The following is a 17055-nucleotide window of genomic DNA, read 5'->3' as shown; positions in this document are numbered from 1 at the left end:
ATTAGAAACTGCTTCAGCTGCTCCAGCTCCCAAGTGTTGTCACCACTCCCACATTATTCACGTCTGTATTTGAGGTCTTACATGGGCAAGTGAATATGATGCAACCTAGGTAACATTCAGAACCTTAGCTTCAAGGAAATCTGGGAAAGAGCTTTTGGCTTTCCAGATTCTAACAGTACAAGAAGACATGCTAGAAAGGCATTGGAATGAATGTTTAATGAACCAGTGTCTTGAATCTGCCATACGTACCTCCCATGCGTCCTTCCGAGTCTACTCATTGCCTAGAGCAGGGATTTGGGGGAGAGAGGTTATAAGACTCTCCTGCAGGAGTGTCAGAGGAAATGTGCAGTTTTTAAAAGCATGTGCAACATCATAAATAACTGTATATTTTTAAAACAAAAATAGCTATTTTGAAATTTCACATAACATTAAATAAGTCCCCAAAAGTTAAGAAGCACCAGCATACCAAAAACATTCAAACTCTTATCATGTCATACAAGACTTTCCAAGTCCTGACGACTGCTCTCTTTCTCTATCTGTCCTCCAGTCCTACCAAATTACTTGAAGTTTCTAGAGCTGTTCTATCAGCCTGGACAATGCTTCACCTCTTGTCTACCTGGAAAATACCTATTTATTCTTTCAGTATTCAGCTCTTGTCACTTCCTCTAAGAAGACTTTCCTGGCCATCATTAGGAGATGTTAATTGCTCCTCCCTCAGTGTACTTATATCACCTTTAAAACTTATGATTACTTGTTTCCAACTTCCTCATTAACCTGTGAGCTCCCTGAGGTCAGAAACTACATCTTATTTATCTTTGTATCCTTAGTGCCTAACATGGAACCTAGCACATAATAAGTGTTTAATACATATTTATTGAATTAGTGAATGAAAAAAAATTTTCGGTTCTCCAAGGTGGTAGATGAGCTCAAGAATGTAACACTCTGGGTAGGAATTTAGGATTTGCTAATATGGTCAGCATGCCCATGTCATTGTATGGAAAGATTTGGGGTAGAGAGGGCTTGATAATATAGCTCTTAAACTATTTCAAATAAACCCCCAGAGAGACAGATTTGTTTGTGATACTAGAAATGAGGGACAGTAGTTGTAAAAGGACCCCAGGGCTGCTTACAACGATAACGCAAGCTCACATGCAGTCCGAAGATGTGACTCTGACACCTTTTTCCAGTTTTCTTCTTGTGAGCAGTTGGCTCACGTGACCAGTGCAGCCAGACCATGCCCAAGGGGAGATGAAGACCATCACATCTATTGTACCTTCCTCCATCCCTTTTTTAAATTCTGTGGGAATGTCCTGAAGAATACACGGAGAAGAAGAGCTAAGAAGATCGTTTCAGTATTAGTCTTTCTTTTGTGCTCTGGTAAATAAGCATTTTGGTTTTACTTCTGAATGTTCAAGCATCTAATTAATTTGACCCAGTAAGAGAAATAAGTAGGAAGAAAAGTTTAGTCAGTGGCTGAGAAGCAGCCAGGTGCCTTTTTAGAGCTTTCCCAGGACTCTCCCAACAACCAATATGGTTTGTTGCTATGGAGACCACAAAATAACTATAAGACCCAATCCTTACCTATATGAAAAAATGTCTGTGAAAGTATTCCTTGTGCAGTGCCTGAACCTAGGAAGGTTGGAAGACATTCCCTAGTGGGAAAGAGTAAGAGAGAATAAGAAATCATATGAAGCTAGAAGGAATCTCTGTGAGTAAATAGCAACAGTGAGATGGTCTTCTGCAAGTCACTTATCCATCTGACTTTCCATTTATGAGCTGGAAAACAAGAATTATAATGATTAACCTTTACTTCATAGAAATGCTGAGATTAAGTAGGTAGTATCTAAAGGCACTTTAAACCAGAAAAAGATACTTAATAAAGGCACATCACCTTTATTAAGAGAATAAAAGGAGAGGGAACTTTTTTTTCAGTTTTGTATATCTAACAACCTGTATTAATCCCTTGGATTTTTTTTATGTTACTGGGCGATAATAATGTACCCACAGTCAACAAACATTTGTTGAACACCTTCCATGTGCCAGGCAGTAAGAAAAGCAAAGATCAATAAGACATGATTCCTTCCTGTAAAGAGGATGCAAATTCAAGAGATATGTGGAAAGTAGCATCAACAGAATTTGGATGAGGATTTATTCATTCATTTAACATTCTGCAAATATTTATTCAGCACCTAGTTTATATTAAGTGATAGAGATACAACCATGAACAAAATAAACTTGGTTTCTGCCCTCATGAAACTTACAGTCTAGAAGGAGGGACTAAACAGTAAATTGGTAAATATATAAACACATAGTTGCCAATTGTGATTATTGTCATCACGGAGCAAACAGGTTGCTATGATAGAGAATAATGCAGATAAGGATATCAAATTTAATGCAAGTCCTTAGCGTCAACCTTTCTGAGGAGGTGGTATTCAAGCTGAGATTTAAAGGACAAGATCAAAGGTAGACCCAGCAGGAAGGCAGAGGAAACATCATGTAAAGCCCTGAGGTAAAAAAGACTGGTGTATTCAAGAGTGAGTAAGAGACAGAATGGAGACTAGTGGTATAGATTTTTTATTTGGGTGACTAGATAGTTGATGATGTCATTTGCTGAGATAAGTAATACAGAAGAAGGAAGATAATTTTAGTTTGGGATATGTTGAATTTGAGTTGCCTGTGTGCATCTAAGTGATATTCAGTAGGTAATTGGATACACGAGTCAGGAACTTAGGAAGAAGGTATGGATTCATCTGTCCTCTTGGAGATAATTTCAGGAATCTGAAAAGTTAGACATCAGCTAAATGCCATTAAGTGAAACTGGGGAAACAGGCAAGATCACCCAAGGAAAATGTATAGACAGAAATGAAAGAAGGAATTCTGGCCCATGCAGAGCAAAAAGAAAAGGCCAAGAAAAAACAAGTAGAGAAGGAAATGGGAAAACCAAGGGAAATTGTGGTATGAAAGCCAAGAAAAGAAAATAATTTTAAATAGGAATGATTCAATGTCATAAATGATTAAATAAAACAAGGATTGGAAAATGTTGTTGAATTTTGCAACCAGAAGAAAATTCGTGACCATATTATAATAATGGCTAAGAGTCCAAGCTCTAGAGCTAGACTGTTTGGGTTTGAATCCTGACTCTGCCCCTTGTTAGCTGTGTGGCCTTGACTAAGTTACTTGACCTCTCTGTGCCTCCATTTCCTCATCTGTAAAATGTGATATTCAATAATATCCACCTCATAGTGTTGTTATGAGGATTCAATTAATTGTAAGTAGAATACTTTAAACAGTACCTGTTATATAACAGGTGCTTGGTGAGTGTTACCTATTCTATCGCCATTACAATTATTAATGAAAGTACTTTCATTGGGTGTAGAAGAATGGGTTAAAAGCTGAATTGCAGCCAATTGAAGAATAAATGGAGGTGAAAGAAGCTTGGCTATTAAGGGGTAGATAGAGAGGGTTGGTAACTAGATGTACACTCAAGGCCAAGGACAGACTTTTTCTTAGGAAAGAGACTTGAAACTGAAAGGAAAGAACCAGCAAAGGAGGAAAGATTGAAGATACGAGAGATAGAGGACAGGAAATGGAACAAGATTTTGGAGGAGGTGGAAGGGGAATTAGATCAAAAGCGCAGGTAGAGAAGTCTTAGCTTCGGACACCATCTTGTTCTGAGGGGGGCAAGTTGGAAGGATGATTACAGATGTAAATATTTATAGTAGAATGAAGGTAGTTTATGTCTAATAACTTCTTTCTTATATAATAAGCACATTAGCTAAAAAGAACAGATTGGAAAAATGAGTTAAAGAGTATCTGCTGAGGGGTAGGGGGAGAAATGGCTGACCAAGGGTGAGAAAAGGATTCCTTAGTAGTGTGTGATTTCTGTTAAGACTGGAGACCATACACCTGTAATGGCATCAATGTCATATGCATTCTAGCAGTTTGGGGCAGCTCAGTCATGGGCACAGGGAAGGCAGAGTGTTAGACTGATCCAGAGTTGGGAGTTTGCAGGATCAGTGCTTCAGGAGGAGAGTAGAGGACTGAAAGTCCTGGAGAGAGAAGTTAAAGCAAACAAGCTTGGAGTCCAAGCTCAGCAAAGAAAGAAATGGAAGGTCGGAGAAGGCAAAAGACTAGAGACCAGCAGTCATAATGACCTCTAAAATGGTGTAGTGGAAATACAGGCACAAGAGGACTCAAATATTGGAAGTTCAGCTTCAAAGCTAGTAGAATTCCTGAATGGCAGCTCTGGCATTAGGCCTTAGGAGTGGTTGGCTGAAGTGATTCTATCCTAGAAATAAGAAGTGAAAACAAATTTAAACTAGTTTTTTCCTGTGACACCAAACTTCCTGAGTTATTCTTAGCATTGCTTTCTCTCATATATCCCCAATACATCAACAATAGCATTTATTTTAACTACCAAGTTGATTTTCAGCCTTCTCAAATAATAGGAAACTATTGATAATTAGAATACAATTGAGTATCTAAAACTCACGTACTTACATTTGAATTACTCATTCTATAAATTCAGCCCATTTATTAGATGCATTATGTGTGTATTGATGGCAAAAATGAATAAGACAAAGGTAGGTAAAGAGCTTATGACATTAGGGGAAAATGTATAGATTGAAGTTAACTATAGTAAGAAGTGGTATCTGCTCTTTATACTTTTCCAGCAGATTTGCTTTCCTAATTTTTTTGCCAAACCTTTTACTAAAAGTACTACCTTACTTTTTTAGAGTTCACACTACCTTGAATAAATAGACAATAAGTGTTATTTATAATTGTTGTTATTATTTTACTATTACCGTTACCCAAGAATAGAGATGACTCTGGAAGCATTTGGGATAAGAAGAAAATCAATAGACATATTTATTAGAGAAAAATCTACATATTAATAAGTAAAATTTAGCTTATGTAAGTTAGCTAAACATAATGGTTGCTGTTTTCAGTGATGTCCCCTTTCGCTGTGCAGATGAAAGCCGTTTTGCCTGTGTCACCTGGCATTGATGTGCTTTGATATTTTTAGGGATCTTGTCCATAGAACAACTCATCAGCCGGGTAGGTGTGATTGGGGTGACTCTCATGGCTCTTCTTTCTGGATTTGGTGCTGTCAACTGCCCATACACTTACCTGTCCTACTTCCTCAGGTAACAAGAGTTTTGTCTCTTTCCTTTTTTCCCATTACTTATTGAATACGTATGTCACATCATGCCACCATCATTAATACTTAAACATTAGATCTATGACACTGCCTTTTTATTCCTCTCTGTCCTTATGGGCATTGACCTAGGAATCTTTCAAATAAGTCTTATCACTTACATTGCTTGCCCTTGTTATTTGTCCTACATTTATTTATTTTTAAAATGGCAATTTCAGTGTTACCTTCTCCACCCCCTTTTCACCCCCACTTTTTAAAGACACATTTTTAGTGGACAGCCATGTGAGCTAGTCTCAACTTCAGCAAATCAGTTCCTCCCAGAAGTAGAACAGTAGATGACAATGCCAAGTTAAAACTGTGCATACACGTATATCCTAAATGTCACTGGATCAAAGTTAAGCAAGTCTATAAGAGAGCTAGTTTCCTTCCACTTCCCTGAGGCTTCAGAAGAATTAGCTATTAAAAAATGACAACAAAAGCATTTTTGCTTATTATAGTTATTTTAATATTCCTCAGAAAAAATATAGTTCCTTGAATTATAGGGTAACAATTGAGGTTTATGTGTTTCTCCAGCTGCCTTGTATTATGCCCAGGGATGGAACCCAAAACTTTGCTAACAGCTTGTGCTTATTATAGGAATGTGACTGACACAGATATTGTAGCCCTGGAACGGCGACTACTCCAAACCATGGATATGATCATAAGCAAAAAGAAAAGGTAAGATATCAGCACATTAATGCTGTTAGAATTTCTCAACAAGGAAATTTGACATGAATTGGTGGTAACAGGGAATTTTATCTCATTTCATTTTTAAGTTAGGGAACCATCAAAGACTTAGTGTCTAATCTTATGTGAAAGAAAATTTTCAAATCCAACCTTAGTTCCTAACTTTAGATAAATTCTCTTGAGATAAATTTTAGAATAACTTTTATATTTGAGGGTGTTCTACACTGGATGTTTTAAAAGTCTATTGTGCTGCATTTTTACAAACTTTTTCATGCCTTATTTCAACTTCCCTTTCTCCATCTACTTTAAAAAATCCTTCAAGTCTTCCAGCTATTGTTGTTGTTTTTACTATTTAAAAAGTACTTTTAAAATGTATGTTTTTGAGGTGGCATTTCTAGAAATCTGTATCACAGTGGGTAAAAGCATAGGCTCTAGATTCAGACTATCTGAATCTGAACCTTTGGCCTACAACTCACAGTGTGACTTTGAGCTAGTTGCCTTATTTCTTTATGTCTTGGTTTCCTTATCTGTAAAATGGAAATAATAATAATGAGTTGACTAACATGTAGAGTTCTTAGAACAGTGAACTATACATAGCCAAGGAAAACTATCTGACTTATTAATAATCTTGGCAGGACAATCAATTGGTTTTAATACTTTGCCTTTATTTATTCATTCATATAGTCATTGACTTAATAATTATATAGAAAGCCTACTTTATGCTAGGCACTGTACTAAATGCTGAATACTACATAGAGATAGAATGATGAACAAGGTAATCAGTTCCTACCTTGATGAAGCTTATTGGTCTACTGATTTTGTTAGAGTTATTAGTACTCATATAAAAATGATGTCACAGAAGTTTTAAATTGCATGAGTGTTTTTCCATTTCATGTTTCTTCTTTCAACACTTTACTGTAGTAAGATACATAATCAAGTCAAAGAAGACTTAATATAAGAGAGAACAGTAGACATTAGAATGATAAAGAGGTCCAGATTCACCAACTAATTATTTATCTCCATTTGTATACATCTTTACTAAGGGAGTGGAAGTAGATACACATGTGTATACACATTTGTTTACTTATATATGTTTTGTTCACATTCATGCTCTACAGTTTATTTTACAGGAATGAATATGAATGTAGATTTTTAGAATATAACAACAAGAGCAACATCGTTCAATATTAAAAGCTACTTGTATAGGAACATACTATTTTGATTCCCATGATCATTCTCCCTTGTACTATATTTATTTTATTCATATAGAGAGATGAATATAAAGTCATGACCCATGTCATTGTGGATGTGCACTTTTAAGCCATTTTATCACTAGTCATGCTGAGGAATTGGCTCTGATCTATACATGTACCCCTATAGACCTTGTTAAGTCAGGATCTGGGATGGTTTGTGGTCCTGCGGTAGGTCTTACTAATTTGAGTGGCTCTCAGAAGAACCAGCCTCCCAACTTGACCTAATTATCACAGTTCTTTACCCAGTGGAGCTAACAGGGCAGATAGACAGCTAACATGACAACACTGCGACCTTTGAGGTTCATACAATGTCCTTGCTATTTACCAAAATATTGAAAAAATGTTTTCAGAAACACTCATAGTTGCAGAAGAGTAGTGACCAGAAATCCATCTTTCAATTTAACAGCAGAGGGCCCTAGTGAGATGACATACACAAAAAAATAGCATGTTATGTACAGAAAAGTTAATGGTTGAAAATGGGGGCAGGAAAGAGGCATACTATCTTCTCACTTGGAACACTGAATAGAGGATAAGGTTTATAGTATTTGGAAAATATTCATCAAAAACCTAGTTCAGATAGTATGAATATGCTGAGTTAGTGATCAAAGCCTTTCAGCTTTTTTCAGTTTGAGAGAATTAAGTGACCTGTTATTTTGTTTTATTTTTCTGTTGACTTAGATTTTAAAGCTTTTGTTTTGGAGATCTATGATATAACTGAAGTATAGTCTCTTTTCACAAACAATATTAGTTTTGAAATTGTAGTTTTGTAGAAGATAGAAAATACAGTTATGCAACTACACACCATGGTATAAGGAAAAGAACTTGAACTAGACAATCACTTTACAAGAAACTTGTTAAGTCATCTTGAGCAAATACTAAACTGTCTCAGTTTTCTCATTTGTAAAATGGTGGGGTTAACTAAAGGGTCTCTAGGATCCCTTTCAACCCACAAATTCTGAATTTATACTTTTTCACACAGCTTATGACATACAAAAACAAAAAACCTAGAGTACGTAGAGTACGTAAAAGTTAATGCAAGCTATTACTATGAGGAAGAACCTTATCTCTACCCTTGGATTAGAAACAGGAAATATTGTTAAAAACAAATATTCAAAGGCAATGGAAAATGAGCAGAGACAGGTAGAAATTTGAAAAGAGTGTCAGGTAACTGGACGTTTGTGGTTTTCTTGCCTCGGGGTGCTCTTCAACCACTGCCCACTCAAGTATACAGATTGATAGACTTCAAATCAGCAGAGTAACTGGAAAATTTAAAGGGAAAATTTTGGAAGCAAGAGAGATGCAGAAGGACTGAGATCTACAATCTACATATAAACTCTGCCCAAATCCCTGCCTCATCACTGAACTATGCATGTGTAGAGGAAATACCAGAGGAGTAGGCAGAAACTAGAAAGGGGTCTACCCTTGAAAGGCAGCATTGCCTCTTAATGAGATTTGCAAGTTTGTTGTGTCTTTGACTGAGTGCATTGTCTGAACTGTATGTATGTTAGACACATAACTTGGATGACAGAAAGTGAAATTCTTACTGGCTTGAGGTGTCAGAAGGTAGAACTCAAGACTGGAAAAGCATTAGAAATTTAGGAGGGATCCCTAGAAACAAAGGGACCACAGAGAAGTTAAGCAAGGCCTAAAATCTGATTATAAAATCTGCCCAAATTCTTTGTTGACCACTAACCTGCTCAGGCTCAGAGGAAACCACCAGAGAGTCGGGCTAAAGAAAGAGCCTCTAAGAGTTGAAAAACTGAGTAGAAACGTCAGTTACTGCACACAGTAAGTATGACAGTTTCACATTTCGAGTCCAGGTAAATTAACTGCTTACTAGAACAAAAAAAGAGCAGTCCTCAGAAAAATAAAACAGATTCCAAAGCCACTAAAACATAATACCTACAATGTCAAGTTTTCAATCAGAACTTACTAGACATACAAAGAAACAGAACTGTGCAACCCATATTCAAGATAAAAAGCAACTAATAGACACTTAACTCCAGGGGACCCCAGATAACAGATTTAGCAAACAGACTTGAAAGCAGATATTATAAATACATTCAAAGAAATGAAGGAAGCATAATATTAATTAGTGAACAGAAAAGGAGTCTCAAAAGAGAAATACAAACTATATTTTAAAAAAGAAACAAAAGAAAATTCAAACCTGAAAACTACAGTAACTGAAATGAAAATTTTACTATGTAAGCTTAGCAGAGTTGAGATGGCAGAAGAAAGAATCAGTGAACTTGAAGGCAGATCAATAGAAGTTATTCAGTCTGAAGAATAGAGAAATAAAAGATGGAAGAAAAATGAACAAAATCTCAGGATGAAGCAATATCAAGCAGTCTAAATACTTGTAGTTGGAGTCCTAGAAGAAGGAGAAAGGGGCCAAAAAAGTACTTGAAAAAATAATGGCCAAAAGCCTTCCAAATTTGGTGGAAAACATTAATTTACAGATCTAAGAGGCTTAAGTAGGGGAACCACAAAACTACACCTAGGTTCATATAGTCAAATTGCTAAAAGACAAAGACAAAGAAAAAATCTTGAAAGCATCAAGAGAAAAATGACAAATATAGGGGGGCAACAAAAAAAGTAATGGTTGCTGAACAAGGTTGCAGGATACAAAGTAAACATACAAAAATTAATTGTATTTTTATATTACTAGAAATTAAAAATACAGTACAAATTACAGTCACTCAAAAAAAATGAAATACTTAGGTATAAATCTAACACAACAAGTACAGGACTTATATGCTGAAAACTATGAAGTGCTGATGAAAGAAATCAAAGGTCTAAATAGAGAAACATACCATGTTTAATAGATTGGAAGACTCAACGTAGTAAAGATGTTAATTCTCCCCACATTGATGTACACGTTTAATGTAAGTCATTTCAAAATCCCAGGAAGATTTTTTGTAGATACACACAGAATTATTCTAAAGTTTATATGGAGACACAAAAGTACTAGACACTTTTTCAAAATAGCTAAAACAATTTTGAAAAAGAAAAATGAACAGTATCAGTCTATCTGATTTCAAAACTTATTATACAACTATAATCAAGGATTATATTGGCAGAGGTATAGACACATAGACCAAAGGAGCAGAATAGAAGACTCAGACCAACAGAAAAATGCCCAACTAATTTTTTACAAATTTGCAAAATCAATTCAGTGGAGGAAAGATAGCCTTTTCAACAAATGGTGCTTGAACAATTGGACATCCATAGATTTTTTTTTAAATGAATCTCAATCTAAGTCTCACACCTTATACAAAAATTAATTCAAAATGTAAAACTATAAAACTTGGTAGAAAAATAGGAGAAATATTTGAGATCTAGGGCTACACAAGAGTTCTTAGACTTGACACCAAAAGCACAATTCATAAAAGGAAAAATTGATAAACTGGACTTCATCAAAACGAAAAAATTTCACTGTGAAAGACCCTGCTAAGAGGATGAAAAGAGAAATTACAGACCGGGAGAAAGTATTTGCAAACCACATATCTGAGAAAGAACTAACTTTCAGAACTTAGAGAAAAAAAAAAAAAAAATCAAACAGTCCAGTTAGAAGTTGGGCAAAAGACCTGCACAGACGTTCACTGTACACGTTGTATAAATGGCAATTAAGCACATGAAAAGGTTTTTAACATCATTAGCCATTAGAGAAATGCAATTAAAACTGTGAGGTATTACTATATACCTATTAGAATGACTAAAATAAAAATTAGTGACAACAACAAATGCTAGTAAGGATGCAGAGAAACTGGATCACTCATACATTGCTGGTTAGAATGTGGAATAGTATAGTAACTCTGGAACACAGTTTAGCAGTTTCTGAAAAAAACTAAACATGCAACTATTACACAGCATAGCAATTGCATTCCTGGGCACTTTTTCCAGAGGAATGAAGACTTATCTTCACACAAAAATTTGTGCCTTAATGTTTAGAGCAGTTTTATTCATAGTAGCCAAAAATGGATATAATCCAGATATCCTTTAATGGATAAATGGTTAAAGTGTGGTTTATCCATACCACAGAATACTGCTGAGTAATAAGAAGTTATGAACTACTGATCGATGCAACAACCTGGATGAATCTCCAGAAGATTCTGCTGAGTAAAAAAGCCAAAATCCACGAAGGGTACATACTGTATGATTCTATTTATGTAACATGTTTTAAATGACAAAATGGAAGTGGAAACAGATTCGTGGTTGCCAGGGGTTAAAGAAGGGCTGGGGCTGGGAGGAGGGAAGTGGGCTATACAAGGGCAACATGAGGGATCCTTGTAGTAATGGAAATGTTCTGTATTTTGACTCTATAAGTGTCAGTATCCTGGTTGTGATATTGTACCGACAAGATTTCCACTGGGGAAAGGTGGGGAAAGGGTACATGGTATCTCTGTATTTTTTTTATAACCCCATGTGGATTTACAGTTATCGCAAAAGAAAATGTTTAATTTAAAAAGTAATTGCTGACTTCCAACCAGAAGCGATGGACACCAGAAAACTGTAGGATGGCGTATTTAAACCATAGTAGACATTTTTCAGCTTCTTTATGTGCAAACTACCACCAAGTACATACTTCTTCTAGTGATTACCTCTTTGCCTGTTGTGGGACCACAATGCAGTGTCTGTCATCTTTACATGTTCAAGAGGTTCCACTCCACAGCCAGTCATTATGTTTACTGTATTATAGACATTGAAACTAAGGACAACAGAAATGTACTTCTGTGCACCCTATCCCCCCTGCCTTCCTTTAATCCAGCATAGTAGATTGATGTAAATGAGTGGGATAGAACCTCTTCCCTTTTGCTCCAGCTTTCCCAACTATGAAAATAGGAAAACTAAGACTTCTGAGTCTTGCCAAGTCAAAATCTCCCTAGGTCTGAGCCTCTTCTTGGTTGTTCTACATCTTCCAATAATGCTGAGTTACAGTGAACACGTGTAATTAAAGGAAAAGGCAGAAGGAGCTAATACAACTTGGGAGCTATATTCCATTTACTCAGTATCCCGGTAAAGGTCATTTTAAGGAGGAAACAGTTAAGTCATTGTGGCTAACACACTTAATATTCTTTATCGTTAATACCATTTTAGCCAATGGCTTAAAGAATCTAGTCCACAAAATTACCATTTGGTATTTGGTACCATTGGTTCCATTTGTATTGGTCCTAACCATGAATACCAATGCTGCTTCTTTATCCTTACCACTTCTATCTCTTGTCATCCTTTTGAGTTTAACCTTGAGTTAAGTTTTTCTTTAGTTCTACAACTCTTTTTATTAGACTCATTCTGGTTTATTTTACACCTGTAGGCCTTGGCCTATTGTACTCTTCAAGTAGCCATTTATGCACAAATGATCTGTTTTTGCTCACAAGGACCCTATTCTATGTGGTGGGCTGGAACATGCCAGCAGCCACCACTGAGGCGGTAGGTCCTTCCACAGACTGACAGGACAAGAGGAAGGACAAGTTTTCCATTGATATATTCGGTAGTAGGGGGAGACTGTCATTAAAGGGAGAATAGTGTTTTAGAAGAGGCCAGGTTTATGTGATTTTCTGGGGTTTTTGTTTGTTTGTTTGTTTTTCTTCTGTCTGCTTTTAAAAAGGAAAGAAAAAAACATTTATTGAGTTCCTACCCTGTACCTGATCCTTTAGCTAGGCATGTTAGCTATTGTTTTGTTTTTAAATGATAATGGTAATAATTAAATATATTATTTCATTGATCTTCACAATCATCCAGAGATGAGGAGATGAAAACTCTAAGGTCTCACAGTTTCCAAGTGGTAGAGCCAGTCCTCAAATTTATTGCCTACTCCAATTCTGTGCTCCTTCACCTATTCCACATTCCTTCCGGGAGTGTATGCTTTTCCCTCAATGTAAGCTGTGGGAAAGTGGGACTCCAGAATTCGAATCCTTCCCTGAACAGCTCAGCAAATGAAAGGAGCAGTGATGAGACTGGAAAGCGGATGAGAATGGACTACGAGGGTCCATGCTTCCTTGCTGAGGTTTTATATTTTATTTCAGGATGGCAGTGACACGGAGGACTATGTTCCAGAAGGGGGAGGTGCATAACAAACCATCAGGATTCTGGGGAATGATAAAGAGTGTTACCACTTCAGCCCCAGGAAGTGAAAGTATCCTTTATCCCTCTGCTTGATTCTTTTTCTCAACTCTGGACCAAGGGCAGAAGAAAAAATAGTATTGGGATATTCTCTTCTAAGATACCTGACTGCATCAGAGTTCAGCTGGCCAGGGCTGGGCTTAGGAAATACAATGTGTACAGTCATCTTTCCAACAGCCATAGAAGGTCATAAAATAATAAAACCATTGTCTTTGAACTGAAGGGGTCCTAACATGTCAGTCTTTCCATTTTACAGATGAGAAAATAGACCCAGAGAAGTTAAGTCACACAGTGGCTTGTGGCAAAGATAAGACCAGAACTGTGGTCTCCTCAGTTCTTTCCACTACACTATTGTATTTCCCACCTCTGAAAAACCACCACAAAACAATGGCTCCCCCAAATGGATGGTTTGTATATGGGATTGTAAGGGCCCATTTCTAAAGCAGTCAGTTTTAGAAACAAACAAATTTTAAGCAGCTCTGTATCTCCAGTGACTTTTTGGTTTAAAGAATCAAGGAGATTGGGATAATGGACTTGTCTTGGCCCAGCTGGTTGCAGTGTTAAACTGATTCCCAAATTGAGTAACCAAATCTCTTTGTGGCTACCAGGTTATTAAGCTGGAATTGGGGGTGGGGGACTAGAGGTGAAATAGCATATTCCTGCTTCATTTTCTGGCCTGAGGAAGAACAAATTCCCCTGTGCCTCAATTGGAGGAAAAGAATGTAACCTATTCTTGCTATAAATTATGATATATCTTTCTGGTGTGAAATGCAGGTAAGAATTAGAAAAAAAAAAAAAAAAAGTAGGATGACCACAGGAGAGAGAAAAAAAAGATGACTTTAAATTCATTTCTCGTCTCCTATTTCCAGACAGGGTGCTAAGGGGTAAAATGATGAGCAGAGGATAGCCTCTCTCCTCAAGGAGCTTACTGCCTAATCATGGAAGAGCCAAACGTGTAACTCATTAAACCGCGTTATTCAGTGGCCTGGACCATGCCAACAGCAGCCACTACTGAGGAAGGAGCTGAAGGGCATTTGCTGATTTGGGTAATAGTGGAAAACTCACAGAGAGGAGGGAGGATTTGGATTAAAGCCAATGCTTCTGTTTTAGAAGGGGCTGTCTTTACTGTTTTTATTACTTAAAAATTCATAAAGGCCAAAGTTTAGGTTTAAGCTTTCTTAGCAACACTAAGTCAAGTCAAAAAAGTATCAGGATTATTTAAGATCTCTGAGTCCTTTCCTAAATGGAGAGGATAATCACACGACCTCACTGAGTTCTTCGAAAGTGGCATAGCGTAATGGAAAGAGCAGGCCTTGGAGTAAGGCAGATCTGACTTTGCTTCCATGCCTATTAGCTGTGTGACTTTGAGCAAGTTATTTGACTCTCTGAGCTTTACTTTCCTTATCTGCAAAATGGATAATAACACCTATCTCATGGGATTGTTGTAAATAATAGAAGATAATATCTGTAAAGAACTAAAGAAGATAATGTCTATAAATCCTAGCCTGTATTAGAACTCAGTAAACATTAGTTCCCTTCCCTAACATTGTATTTATTCAGATATTTCAGGAGAAAACTTTGCTATATTATAGGTGTTTTTCTTACTATGTAACCTTTTGAGATTCCAAAGATTACATTTGACTTAATCTAACTAGATAAAGCAAAGATAAACAGAACCATCTCTCTGAGCCACTTGAGCTAGTGAGAAACTGAGTGGTAGGTGGTTGGTGGGGATGCTCTTGATGGAAAAGCTTTTATACACCTGTGTCTGAGGTTGGAAAAATTGTTCTAAAGTAGTCCTGCTGGCTATAAGCAGGAAATTGAAAATATGGGCAGTTCCTAGGACCCACTGTAGAAGAAACCAAAAGCATATGCTTTCTTCATTGCTATTCCTTGAAACTTCTGTGTGATTTAAACCTTGATGCCCATTTTGTGCCAGATCTTACTCTTATTCAACAGGAAGTGGATGCTTTGGAAGAACTAAGCAGGCAGCTTTTTCTGGAAACGGCTGATCTATATGCTACCAAGGTACAGAGCAAGGAAACTGAAGTGTGGTTTTTACTAATATGATTGAAGAGAGAACAAGACTGAATAGCTTTTTAGCATCCTCTATGGCCAAGCCATGTAAGAGGCACCTCATAGCTTTAATATCAGCCATGAAGCACTGATGGCTGCAGTCTTTGTGACATTGCTCCTACCAGTAGCAAAACCCTTAATGGAACGCTCTCAAAAATAGAAATTAGTGGGATAGTCAGAAGAGGCTTTTAATCATCTAGGAAGGTGGCACACACCACTTCCTACTGATGATCCAGGATCAAGAGGGTAGCTCCTGTGGTAGCTCCTCTGTTTTCTATTCTCTTGCAAGTTAGTAATAGTGTAAGAGCAGTAAGACACCAATCTGCCGTGGTCTAGCCCTATTTTAAAGGATCCCGATCAAGAAGGGACCTAACTACAAGGGTAACTTTCCTTTGTACACCTAAAATGCAATGTAATTTAAATATGCAAAATCTATTAGTTAAGGTTGTTCAAACTATTTTAATCCTTTTTGAGGATTACTTCACAGGAATAGCCATGTAGGAGAGAGGTAAACATAGGCTTTGAAGACAGATAGACCTGAGCCTAACTTCCCTTACTCACTAGCTCTGCAACCTTAAGCAAGTTATTTAGCCTCTCTAAGCCTCTGTTTTCTCATCTGTAAAATTAAAGAGAACATATCTCATAAGAGTTGTTATGAAGATTAAAGTAGATAATGCATGGAAGGTGTTTATCCTAATTTCTGGCTTAAAGTAATCATTCAATAAATTTTTCCCACTACTACTAGTACTGTCATTTTAATATTATTATTATTATCATGTGTGGTTTTAATTCTTAGCCTGAACAGTGATTCATAGAGGCAGGAATTTTGTGGAATATAAATGTAATTTTGCTGAGACTAACCATGTTTTGTGTTTGTTTTCCCTCAGGAGAGAATAGAATACTCCAAAACTTTCAAGGGGAAATATTTTAATTTTCTGGGTTACTTTTTCTCTATTTACTGTGTTTGGAAAATTTTCATGGTAAGTATATTATTTTTAATTGTCAGGATTTAGGTGATTTTCCCTGGTAATGGCAGAGAGAGAAAATTGGGTTCGGTTGACGCATTGAACTAAATTCCAAATCCAGTTGAGTCAATAGAAAATGTGATCTTTCACATCTCTGAGCCTCATTTTTTCACCCTCTCCTTTTTGGGTCACCTAGAAGAGGGAGGTTGCATTTTTCTTCTGTCAGAAATCATGAATAAGTTCTTAGATTATGATATATATGAAGAGTGAATATTGAAGTTTCTTATTTTACACCCTGCTTTCCATATTACGCATGAGTACGTGACTGTATATAACGCAATTCCTACCTTCAGCTCAGAATAGAAACCACCTGTCCTTTTTAATGATCTGTATATAACCCAAAAAGTAAATTCTAAAACATATTTCTACAGATAAATTCATCTTCTGTGCTTACAGCTCTTATTCTTTTGTGGCTCTCCCTTAACGCTCTATTCTTTATGTGCATTTTATGTACTGCATTATTTGTCTTTACTTGTGACTCATCTGCAGGTATTAATGGATTTCAGTGTGATTATAGAAAAGGCTGATTTGACGTTCTAGTTTGGTGACTTTCCCACTGGGGCTGTGCTTGCACAAAGAGGAGCTTTGTCAGCTTGTTAGTTAATTTTGATCAGTGTAGATGAATGGAGGATTCTGGATTTAACAGATCTAATGTTATAATAAATTGATGTTAATACCCATTCAGATGACGCTT

The 17055-nt window shown here is 36.6% G+C and overlaps 1 protein-coding gene across 5 annotated transcripts in view; it reads left to right on the top strand.

The window, feature by feature from the left end:
* GPR89A (G protein-coupled receptor 89A) overlaps nt 1–17055 on the top strand; it is a 54969-nt gene that overhangs the window by 18039 nt on the left and 19875 nt on the right. For all 5 annotated transcript variants that reach the window (XM_082459175.1, XM_082459176.1, XM_082459174.1 and 2 more), the window contains exons 6-10: nt 5027–5147; nt 5795–5875; nt 13164–13273; nt 15200–15288; nt 16224–16316. In XM_082459175.1, the coding sequence (XP_082315301.1) occupies nt 5027–5147; nt 5795–5875; nt 13164–13273; nt 15200–15288; nt 16224–16316 (494 nt within the window). The remainder of the gene's footprint in view (nt 1–5026; nt 5148–5794; nt 5876–13163; nt 13274–15199; nt 15289–16223; nt 16317–17055) is intronic.

The sequence above is a fragment of the Balaenoptera physalus genome, assembly GCF_965194825.1.
Source record: "Balaenoptera physalus genome assembly, chromosome: 1".
NCBI classification, from domain to species: Eukaryota; Metazoa; Chordata; class Mammalia; order Artiodactyla; family Balaenopteridae; genus Balaenoptera; species Balaenoptera physalus.
The sequence above is the reverse complement of the archived record's forward strand: the minus strand, read 5'-3'. Positions and strand labels throughout refer to the sequence as shown.